At 41.8% G+C, this 12,527-nt stretch overlaps 1 protein-coding gene across 2 annotated transcripts in view; it reads left to right on the top strand.

Moving 5' to 3' along the window:
- The first annotated feature begins 1,025 nt into the window (after positions 1-1,025).
- The window catches only part of LOC117874857 (SAM and SH3 domain-containing protein 1-like), an 814,380-nt gene continuing 802,878 nt past the window's right edge, over positions 1,026-12,527 (top strand). The window contains exon 1 of one of the 2 annotated variants that reach the window (XM_034765451.1): positions 1,026-2,842. In XM_034765451.1, coding sequence (XP_034621342.1) covers positions 2,360-2,842 — 483 coding nt within the window. In that variant the 5' untranslated portion in view covers positions 1,026-2,359. The remainder of the gene's footprint in view (positions 2,843-12,527) is intronic. The other variant, XM_034765454.1, reaches the window with a different exon arrangement.

The following is a 12,527-nucleotide window of genomic DNA, read 5'->3' as shown; positions in this document are numbered from 1 at the left end:
CATGTCCTTCCAGCTCTAAACCGCTCCCCCCCCCCCCCACGAAGAGCCCTTAAATGCACTGCTGGCTTAGTCTATCTAAGGGCAGAACCCAGCCCTAGGCAGGGGAGACTTGCCGAAAGCCCCAGCACTGGGCTGCGAGAGTGACTGGCTGGAAGGGTACTAGGCATCAGCACGGGGTGTGCGGTGGGGGAAGGGAGGTAGCTAGAATGGTTTGGGGATAGCTCTGGGCTGCATTTACACCAGAGGGCTTGAGAGGGCGCTGCCGGTCTAGAGTTGGAGAGAGCTGGAGAAGCGCTGGGGAAGACCCTGAGAGAAACAGACTGAAGCAGCAGGCCGGCTTCCCAGCGCCCATAGCCACTGACACAGAGGCACCCGCTGGCGGGGGAGAGCGCAAGAGGCGGCTGAAGCCTGGGGACTTTCCTCTCCTCTACCCCCAAATTCCTAGAGGAAAGTTCACAGACTCCTCCAAAAAAACTCCCCACCCACCCGTGAGCATCCCTCTGCAGCTGCTTCCCGGGTGCAAAGAGACCCAAACCCACCAGCAGACAATGATAGTGTCACGGCTTCACCTCGGCTTCTAATTCCTGCCGGTAGCCGCTGCTCTCGGGAGAAGGGGGAACAGGAAAGAGAGGGGAGCAGCAGCAAGACCAGCTGGGGCCCCTAGCGCTGTCGCTTCTCTGCCTTGCACAGATCTCAACGTGTTTCTTCTTCCAAGCCTGGGGATCAAGTTTGGGGCTCCAACAGACGCCCAAACTCCTGCGAGCCGGGAAGACATTTTCAACCCCTTAGCACCCTGCTCCCTTCCCCGCCCGCAGCACACCCAGAGCCCACGCAGGGCGCTGCATGTTTCCAGCTGGGGCTGTTGCTGCTACCATGCAAACGCGTGGATGACCTACCCCGCTGTCCCTCTCCGGCCCCGCCTCTGTTCCGGCAGTCCCGGGCCCTTGGCTCCTGGCGCTGGAGGAGCCCGGCGGCGCAGCTGACTGGGTCACTGCCTCAGGCGGGTCTGCTCCAGGGCGTGGAAGTTGGGGCTGGTTTGGAGCGAGGGGGGCGCAGGAGGCAGGTGTGGGCACAGACAGACGGGGAGAGGGCCGGCAACAGCTAGTGGTAGGAGGGGGCGAAAACCCCTCTGAGTGCCCGGGGTAGAGAGGAAATCTGCTCCCCTTGCTTCGGAGAGCTCCGGGCTGGGGAGGGAGACAAGCCCGAAGGGCGGTATCCGAGGAGCCCAGCGGGTGTCTCTCTCACACACAGGGAAAACAAAACCCGTTAGAAACAAGAAGACAGCGGGGTGAGGCGAGTAACCTGCTGCAGCTCAGCTCATCCACCGCGAAGACAAATTGTAGCGGCCGCCGCTCGTGAATGCACCGGGCTGGCGGGCCGCCTTCGCCACCCAAACAAACCCCCAGCAGCGCCGCGTGCGGCTCCCTCGCCGACTCCTGCCTTTCTGGCGCCCGGCAACCTCGCCTCCTCCGCGGCTCCCCAAGCCACCCGGCGTCACAGTGCCATCCCAGGCACGAGAAAGTTGGGAGTGGAGTGAGCGTGGGGGCTGAAGAAGAGACTCCCCCTCCCCAGGACTGCGCGGGGAAGGTGGGATTAAAGGCGGAAAAGGAGGAGAGGGAGGGTGGAAAACTGTTGAATTTCTGGGTTTGCGCTAGCGACGCGTCTTGGACATCCTCGCAGAGGTGAAGGAGAAGCGGGGAAAGTAACTCGGGGAAGTGACCGGGATTATTTTTTAATCCGAGAAGAGTCTTTTGAAAAGGAAAAGCAACAATTTGCACGCCCTGAAGAGCGAGCTAGTGGGAAGCCTTGCATAGACACATGCTGCTGGGCGAGCGGGCAGGATCGTACTCTTCCTCAAGTCAACAGGGTACTTACTACATTTTAAAAAAAGCACATAGTAAACAGAGACGCGTCATGCAACAGAAAAAAAGGAAGATGGGAATGAAGGAAAAAGGAAACTAAAATCAGGAGGAGGCGGAGAAAACACAGTGACAGCAAATTACTTCCAACAGAGAGTGTATGTCTGCCGTGACCCGGGATTTTAGGGGGTGCGCCCTTACGAATCACCCCTTTCTCCAACCCAAGTCTCTCTTCTCCACTGACCCAGGCTCCTCTGCTTGGTTGTAGGAGAGACGAAGGAATAAGAGGATTCGTCCAGCAGCGCCTGCGATTTGCGGCTGCTGCTTCTTTGGAGATTTGTTTTGTTCCTGGGGGATGTTGGTTTCCAGACCTTGACTTGTGCATGTTGCTCTTTTAATTTGATCGCAGATTTTGGTCTGCTGGTTGCTTGTTTTGCAAGAGAAGGAAAGGGGAGCCTGGCTTCGGTGTTAAAAGTTGCAGTTATTATTTTGCAGCTAACATGTGCACCAACATAGTCTATGAGTGGCTGAAGACCCTGCAGCTTTCCCAATACGCGGAGTCCTTCGTAGATAATGGCTATGATGACCTGGAGGTTTGCAAGCAAATAGGGGACCCAGACCTGGATGCCATTGGGGTGTTGGTGCCCCACCACAGGCGCCGAATTCTTGAAGCAGTGATGAGGTTGAAAGAAGAGGATGAGACCGCTGCTGGTCTCTATTTCACCTTGGAGCCTCAGCAGCAGCAGCAGGGCTCGCCCTCTCCCTCCCCAGAGATCTACACTAGCCACCTGGTGGAGCAGTATGAGGCTAAGGCTTGGAGGGAGACTAGCCCTCGCCATCGTCAGGGGACCCCCAGGAGCCAGAAACTTGGGCCCCGCAACAGGGAGCTGGTGATTTACCCAAAACTGAAACTGAAAATCATGATTAGGGATAAACTCATCCGGGATGGGATCAACCTGAGCAAGCCCCCTTACTCCAACAAGGTAAGGGAATCCTGTATCTTTCCCTTCTCCCTACCCCTTGCATCAGTAATTCGTCTCAGCTTGGGTGCATCGGCGTCAAGAGTCCTAAACTGTTGTAGGAGCTAAACGTATTCCCCGTATTTAGGCAGTGGAATTGGAGAGTTAGGTGCCAATATTGATTAACTCTGTTTGGATCCAGGTACCAAATCTGCTTGAGTTACCTTCGTTTGTAGTTGGGATTTCTGGGCACAATAAGCGTGGATAAACCTGTTCACTGCCTAAATACAGGAACTTAAAGCAGTGGGGCCAAAAATTGGCTGGTTCTAGCAGGATCCAAATGCTTAGTTTAGGTTTCTGTGGTGCTGTTGTGGTGGGATGTATTGAGATCTTGGTTTAGTTTATTTATTTATTCTCTGTGGTAAAAGTGGCTAGACTAGTTCTCTAGTAAAGTTTGGGGCTTGAGTTCAAAAATAGGCACAATCCAGTTTTATCCTCTATAATTCCCATATATAATGGGGGGAAAATAGAGATCATCCATATTGGTGAAGGTAATTTTTTGGTGTCCGTTTCTGTTGGTTAATATTTTATGAAACGCCGTGTAAGGATGTTAGAAAATAATTCCTTCCGTAAACTTTCTTGCTAACTAGAGAGTGGTATGATTATTCATCAACCATTCCAGGAGTAATTTAGTCTGTGCACAGGGGGCTAACTCTATTTGAAAGGATAGAAAAGTACGGGTCTTGGAAAAGTACATTCCAATTTGGTGAAATCGCATTCTGTGAAAACTGTGGCTGTAACCCACTCAAGTTCCTTGAAAAAGTTAAAATATTAAAGGAAGGTGAGTTGGCAGATATAAATTACTTGGATTGCATAAAGCCTTTGATAGTCTGTACTGAAAATATGATAAGAAAAATAAATACTCATGTAGTTAAGTGAAAGGTCATTCCATTGTTTTCTTTCACTGAACCAGTTTTTTTAATCTAAGTGTTGTGATGTATGTTTACTTCACAGTTAAGAGAAAGGTCAGTGGTGAGTGCCTCGGGGAATGTATTTGGACCAGTGCTAGTAAATATCTTATTTAATGATTTCGGTTCTGATTTTCAGAAATACTGAGCACTTGCAATTCACATTTACTTCTGTTAGAGTTGTGGGTGCTCAGTGCCTCTGAAAAGCCTTTATTGAAAAAACAAACAAACTGGCAGCTAGTTGTTGAAGCTTGCTGAAGAGTCTAAATTGGTTTGGTTAGTGAAAGCTATTAAGGATTGTGAAAAGCAACAGAGGGTCCTGTAGCACCTTTAAGACTAACAGAAGTATTGGGAGCATAAGCTTTCGTGGGTAAGCTCTCTATGAATGTAACTGCCACTGGGGCATTGGACATGAGGATGCTAAGTGAGACTCAACTATGGTAAGTGTAGGCTAATGCACACGATTAAAAATAATCTAAACTTCTCATATACATTGATGGACTCTGAGCTTGTGGTATTCTGTGGGTGGAAAAGACTTCACAGATGTCAAAGATAGCTCAATGAAGATGTTTGGCAAGTATGCAGCAGAAACAGTTAAAAAGCAAACAGGATGTCTAGTGAAGTGAGGTTCTTACTCACGAAAGCTTATGCTCCCAATACATCTGTTAGTCTTAAAGGTGCCACAGGACCCTCTCTTGCTTTTTACAGATTCAAACTAACACAGCTACCCCTCTGATAGGATGTCTAGATACATTTAAAAAGGAGTAGAAAATGTAACACTGTATCTAACAGTATACACCCTCATGTGGAGAACTGTGTCAAGACTGGGTCACCTCATACTAAAATTTAGTTGAAATTGAAAGGCTCCAACTCACCTTCCTTTAATATTTTAACTTTTTCAAGGAACTTGAGCAGGTTACAGCCACAGTTTTCACGGTGATCAGAGATGTGTCACAATTTACAGATGAATGGAGATTGCTAAAACTAGACTGGAAAGAAGAGTTACTAGAAAGGAAACTTGGTATTCTGAAGTGTAAAAGGATGACTTTATGACCATTAAGTTGCAGTTATACATGCTAAGACTGAAAGGATCTTAAGCTTCAGGACTTAAATTGATCACTTGCTGGGGTCTGGAAGGAAGGCCTCTCCTTGTTTTTCCCATGTATAGTATTGAACAGTTGGCTAGCTCTATTGTGTTGGCTTATTTTTATTCACCTTCTTCTGAAACATCAGGTATTGGCCCGCTCCTTGAGGCAGCATATCAAATTTGATGGACCAATGGTATGATCTGACATGGCAAAGCCTATATGAATTCTTGTATCGTGTGTAAATACATCATCTTCTGAAAACTTATTAACTGTGATTTGGGATGAGAGTGATTTTTCTCTCATAAATTATGATTTGCCTGACTCTTCTTGTTTTCTAAACTACCATCAAAGGTCGGTCTCTCTCTCTCTCTCTCTTTTTCTTAATCCTTCACTTGAATCTAGAACTTTTAAATAGTTGTCACAGAAAGTGTCACTGGAGCTGCATGCTGTCCATTTCCGCGATTATATTTGATCTTTACGAGCAGACAACATTTTCGCAATGTTCTATCTTCATATTATGTGGCCCATTTCTTACAAATAGAGCTTTTACTATATCTGTGTTGTTGGAACATTAAAATACTAATATACTAACACACACACACACAGCATCAAGGAAGTTCAAATCAATGGTTGCTGTTTCTTCTTTCATTCTCTCTTTATTTATGTGTGATGGGGTGCAGGTTAACTACTTGAGACCAAACCCTGCTCACCTTGTGCAAGTAGTATCATTGACTTTAATGGGAATACTTGTATAGTTGTATGATTAAATTGGTAGGGTTTTAGCCTCAAATGCAACATACTGAAGTATAAAGTGGTAGGTGATGAACAGAATAACAGCCTTAAGTTTAAATTTCCTAGATTTACGTCAGCTTGTCTCCCAACTTATTTACTCTTGGATGATATTTTTAGACTAGGAAAAGCCTCTTGGTTTTATAAATCCTCTTCATGAACCAGTTCATATCATATAATGTTAAAAGAAAGTATAGCATTGGCATGATTTAAGTGTATGTTATTCAACATGTTCCAAGTGTCCTCCATTAATACAATCAGTCTTCGCTATTCCCTTTGAGCCATTTGAAAAAAAACACGTTGTGGTGTATTACTCTGAACAACACCCATTGAATATCAGAAAATAATATGCTGCATCATACCTAATGTGGAAAATGGACTACTTATGACCGTAATTTTTTTTTGGAAGTTTATTACTTTAGAAGAAGAAAATCTGATGTGCCTTTAGCAAAATTTGTGCTATATTTTTTGTAGATGATATATACAGTCTGCGTTTCAGAAGAAATTGCAAGTATCATCTTCTAAACTAAACATACATTTTGCTGAATGAGTAATAAAACACAACTTTTCATGTGTTTTGTATGCTTATTTATTGCATATTCATCAAAAGGTGTGCCAATCTACAAGTAAATATGACCTGGTGGGTAGGGCACTGGCCATCAGGCAATTTGAAGTCTCTTCACAGCTCTCCCATTGTTCTGCTATGTGACATTGTGCGAGTCACTTCCTCTTGGTTTACCCAATTGTAAATGGAGGATAAAATATACTTACCTTTCCTAAGTGTTTTGTCATCTGTGGATGAAAAATGCTATATAAGAATATATTTATTTTTTGGATTTCTATTTGTTTCCTGAGAATACCTACTGCCTCCATTAAAAATGTTTTAGGAGGACCAAACATAAAATTTTATGCAGGCTGTTTTATAGGATTTTATTTTTAAATGTCTCTGGGAACTGGAAACACTACCACCACCTCTAGTTTATGTCCTTTAGCTTTTTTAGTGAACTGTGGACTTGGAAGACCCAAATTGAATATATATCTTATATGGCAATGTAGAGATGAGGGACTGTAAAGCCATCACTTGTGATATTTTTGTTTTTGTGTTTCAGGTGAAATATGTATCTGCACATCAGTAGAGATAAAGAATCTGGATGGTATTTCTTTTGAATCTGAACAAACAAAATTAGCCTCAAATTAAAAGTAGCAGTCATGACTACTTGACATAATTTAATATGACTTGCTTTAAGAAGAGTGAATTTTGAATTCAAGCCATCTGCCTAGGGTGATTTCAGACATGCAGGTCTATCACTAACCATATTGTGGATTTACATGGGAGTTAGAGCAAGGAAGCACTTTTTCTAATTATTTCCTTATTTTTCAGAGATAAACTAACTGAGGAAAACTTCATAGAAGTAAAATTTTTGCTCTTGCTAATAATGCTCTTGAATTTTGAAGGCTACCTATTTTATTTTCAAGTCCCCTGTATCTGACTGATCACGTTCAGAAGTCACAAGTATCAGTGAGATTCTTAAAGAGGTGGTGGATTTCTAGATTACAGTTGGGGCCCAATCCTGCAGCTGCTTTATACATGAAAACCTCACTGAGATCAATGGGGGTTTCCATGTATGGAGTAGCTGCCAAGTAGGGCAGTTGATTTGTGTGAAAACATGTCACTGGTTTAAAAAAAACAATTCTGAGAAATCTTTCTCTTCACAGAATTCACAACTGCAGTTTTTAAATTAATTTTGTTTTGATTGATGAGGGAATTACATGTGATACAAAACAACTATTGGGAGATGGCTCTAATAGTGAAAAGGAGCCCTAATGAATTGAAGCCCTGGAATCCATTACAGATTCATGAAATGAAGCTTGTTACTGACTTAACTTGCCTACCTTACAGGACTCAAAGAACCAAAAGCAGGCTCTGCAAGGAATCTGCCTTATGAAAGACAGGAAGGAAAAGTACAAAGTCCTTTTTTGAGGAGATGAAGGGGAGACGAATATCTTCTCTGGGGAGAGGGAAGAGTGCTAGCAACAACTAAATGAGATTAAATAAAGAAGATAGGACCTTTGCTTCATTAAACCCTTTTGGTGATATCAGTGCAAACCAGACTATTTCAACACTGTGTTTTGAGGAGTAGATTCATAGATTCTAGGACTGGAAGGGACCTCGAGAGGTCATCGAGTCCAGTCCCCTGCCCTCATGGCAGGACCAAATACTCTAGACCATCTCTTATAGACATTTATCTTAACCTACTCTTAAATATCTCCAGAGATGGAGATTCCACAACCTCCCTAGGCAGTGTATTCCAGTGTTTAACCACCCTGACAGTTAGGAACTTTTTCCTAATGTCCAACCTAAACCTCCCTTGCTGCAGTTTAAGCCCATTGCTTCTTGCTCTATCCTTAGAGGCTAAGGTGAACAAGTTTTCTCCCTCCTCCTTCTGACACCCTTTTACTTACCTGAAAACTGCTATCATGTCCCCTCTCAGTTTTCTCTTTTCCAAACTAAACAAACCGAATTCTTTCAGCCTTCCTTCGTAGGTCATGTTCTCAAGACCTTTAATCATTCTTGTTGCTCTTCTCTGGACCCGCTCCAGTTTCTCCACATCTTTCTTGAAATGCGGTGCCCAGAACTGGACACAATACTCTAGTTGAGGCCTAACCAGCGCAGAGTAGAGCGGAAGAATGACTTCTCGTGTCTTGCTTACAACACACCTGTTAATGCATCCCAGAATCACATTTGCTTTTTTTGCAACAGCATCACACTGTTGACTCATATTTAGCTTGTGGTCAACTATAACCCCTAGATCCCTTTCTGCCATACTCCTTCCTAGACAGTCTCTTCCCATTCTGTATGTGTGAAACTGATTGTTCCTTCCTACGTGGAGCACTTTGCATTTGTCTTTGTTAAACTTCATCCTGTTTACCTCAGACCATTTCTCCAATTTGTCCAGATCATTTTGAATTATGACCCTGTCCTCCAAAGCAGTTGCAATCCCTCCCAGTTTAGTATCACTGCAAACTTAATAAGTGTACTTTCTATGCCAATATCTAAGTCGTTAGTGAAGATATTGAACAGAGACGGTCCCAAAACATACCCCTGTGGAACCCCACTTGTTATGCCTTTCTAGCAGGATTGGGAACCATTAACAACAATTCTCTGAGTACAGTTATCCAGCCAGTTATGCACCCACTTTATAGTAGCCCCATCTAAATTGTATTTGCCTAGTTTATCGATAAAAATATCATGCGAGACCATATCAAATGCCTTACTAAAGTCTAGGTATACCACATCCACAGCTTCTCCCTTATCCACAAGGCTCGTTATCCTATCAAAGAAAGCTATCAGATTGGTTTGACATGATTTGTTCTTTACAAAGTAGTAATGCTAGAGCAGATTTGTTAGTCTATATCTAATCTCCTAGAGTTTGTGAACAATTCTGCGTAATGGCTACTAAAATGTTACTTTGGTATGGGACAGGGGAGTCACCACTTTGTCAATATAAAGACAAGTGGGGACATATAACTGTGGAACACGTCAAGAGCAATTAAGTAGTCTATTTATCTTTTATATAGTCTAAGTGACATCTAATAGTATAGTGAAATTTCATTACTGCTTCTAATTGAAATGAATGACCTGACCTGTTCTTGAGAAACTTTATTGAATTTTTCTTCCACTGAGAATTGCAAATACATAAAAAAATAAATTCTTTAAAACATACATACATTATTAAAAAATAATCCAAGCAATTAAGATGATTTGCTTAGCAGCAATAAACTTGTACTGATGTAGATTTCAATATTTATTAGAGTTCTCCTAAAACCATGTACTGTGACATAGGCCTATGTGACCTCATCTTGATTCACAATATTATTCCTGAATGTGATTATCAGCATGCTTGGAAGTGTATACTAAAAATAATATAACATTTGAGGTCATAACATTGGGAGTGCATACAAATGTTCAAAATCAATAAACTAGATTCAAATGAGCATCTTCGCAGACATCTACCCACATTTCCCACCGAAGTTTAAGATCTATGCTAATAATACTCAACTCTTCAATTATGCTATCCTATAATTAGAATTGTGAGTTAATCACTGTGATATTAGTTTCAATATGTTTAAGTCCTTGGTATTATAGAATATTTTTAGATATATAATATCTAAGAGGTAAGGTTACTAACCATACACCTTTAAATTAAACAACTGTACTGGGTCCAGAAACTGAAAATTTGGTCAATGCTTTATAAAGAAGCAAATGCAATATTGTGCTTTGCAGAAGTGGGAACACTCACCCATGCTAGATTTAAACATGAATCTTCCTCTAAAGATCTGGTTGCTTTGGAATACCTGTATCAACTATGAGTAGTGGAATGTTCTGAAATATACCTTAGGGAAAGCTGCCCATTGACAAATGTAGTAGTGCATTAAGTAGTAACAATGTTTTCCTGGCAATAAATTAACAAAGCTGTAGGCAATGTTTATGAAATGAAAAGAAACCTCTGAACTTCCCTTTGACTTCTTGTTCACGCCAAGTGTGTGTAAGAATGTCAAATATATCACCTCACATGTATGGTATTAGATTCAGAACCATAATTCATAAAATTACAGCAAACATACTGGAAAAATGTTGACTTCCGCATCCTCCTAAAGCATAAAGGTAACAAGTTACAGTATATGAGTATGTAGTACACCTTTACCCCGATATAACACGAATTCGGATAGAACATGGTAAAGCAATGCTCCGGGGGGGCAGGGCTGCGCACTCCAGTGTATCAAAGCAAGTTCGATATAACGTGGTTTCATCTATAACGCGGTAAGATTTTTTGGCTCCTGAGGACAGCGTTATATCGAGGCAGAGGTGTACTATGCTGTACTTGAATTTAGCCTCTTTCTCAATATTGGTCAGCATAATCAGGCCTTTAGTATCCTTTGAAAATGTTTAACATGCGGTAAAACTTAATGGCTCTGATTATTCTATCTGCTTCAGGGGTGGGGACCTGGATAGGGTACATCAAGGTTGGATGGGGAATGAAAGAAAGGAAGTACTAATTCTGCAACATTCTGCCTCCTTTACTTCAATCCTGTGGTAGTCCCAGTCCCCGTAGTACATCCATAGTGGGCTCTCTGAAGCAGGAGAGGAAGAGAGAAGACATATGGGTAGTTCTATATTATATGGCATCATCCCCCACTTCCCTATGTCCCAGGGGTTTACCAAGTTTTTTAAAAAAACGCTAATCCCATCAGTGGGAAAGAATGGAGGATATGGAAGTAGTGTGGAGACACTGAGGGTGAAATCCTGGCTCTATTGGAGTCAATGGGAGTTTTGCCATTGATTTCAATGGAGCCAGGAATTTACTCTCCATATGTGTCTGAATCCCATGACATGTACATATTTAGGGGATACAAATCTGCTGCCTGTTCTGTGAGAGGAGGTGTGGTGCAAATCTCTGTATCTGATAAAATAATTCATAGGAGTAGTCCTCACAACTATCATAGTATTCAAGCCCTAATGAATTCAACAAAAATTCATCCTTCGGGTATCCATCAACATCCAGGCCTTAGGAGTACTGACAGTCTCAGGGCATAGTAATCATGTCTCCTTTATGGAGAACTGTTAGACAGCCCCATTGGCATCAATACATAAGTTCACCAAATTTTGCATATTGGTCATCCAATCTTAGCTAATGCCATTTCCTTTCTTTTGGCAGAAGTCTCTCCAGATCTTCGTGCCTAGGGGAAGATAGAGAAGCTATTTATATAAAATTTATCTTGTTTTGCATTTTCCCATTTAAAGGGTGAACCCGCTTCCCACCCTGGAGCCACACTGCTATGAAAATCCTATTGTAATGGATCTGAGGAGCTTAGTACAAAAGAATAGGAAAAATTATCTGTATTTACCTGAAATTTTCCTTTTTATTACTAAAAAAAATAAAAAAAAAATGTGGAGATAAATGGATCATCCAGAGTAGAGATGGAAATTGCCATTCAAGGGTTTGGATTTGTTGTTGGTAGTTGGAATTTACTAAGACATTGTTGTGCTTTTTTCTCAAAATATATTTAACACACGATGTTATTTAGAAGAGTAGATTTGAATTATTTTGGCATTGCAAGTTATCTCATTTAGAGGGAACTTCAAGAGGCAAGTAATTTCCCTGCTGCCAGTGACTGACAATTCTGGTCCTGCCCCCAAGCTGCAAGCTGGCAAGTACCCATTATAATGGATCTGTGAATCTTATTACTTGAAGAAGGAAAATGTTCAGATAGGCACAGATAAATTTTTCCTATTTCTCTCTCCTGAGAGTTTTTTCTTCCACGTGTAGGAGAATTTAGGACATTAGTATTACTACTATCATATACAGACTGAAAAAATTAAAGAGGAAAGCTTCCATTAAACAATTTGTGATTTAACAATTATAAAGCTTTAACTTTTAGAATCTCAATTTATACTATTATTAAATAATTGCCCAAACCCCCATTGTCTGACATCCCCTCTATAATTTCATGCAACTGTGACAAATGCTTAAAAATAAACCATCTTATCCATTAAAACGATAAAAAAATGTATGTAGGAACTGAAGGAAATTACAGGCTCAGTTCTAATCTGAGGCATATCCACATGCATCACTGCACTACTTGAAATGTGCAGTGGGAGATTGTTCAGTAGACAGGAATATCATTTATCACACATTAGAAATGAATATGTAATATCCCTTACATAAGATTTACTTACTGTTTTGAGAGCCCTACTATATCTAGGGAGAATGGAGTGAGCTAAGAATAGATTGGTAGCTTTAACTTTTGAAATTCTTTGTGTTGTCAGTTTAAATTAGACCCTTTACTCTGTTTTTAACATTG

Source organism: Trachemys scripta, chromosome 3 (assembly GCF_013100865.1).
Source record: "Trachemys scripta elegans isolate TJP31775 chromosome 3, CAS_Tse_1.0, whole genome shotgun sequence".
In the NCBI taxonomy this organism is placed as follows: domain Eukaryota; kingdom Metazoa; phylum Chordata; order Testudines; family Emydidae; genus Trachemys; species Trachemys scripta.
This window is presented reverse-complemented; position numbering and strand designations above follow the sequence as displayed.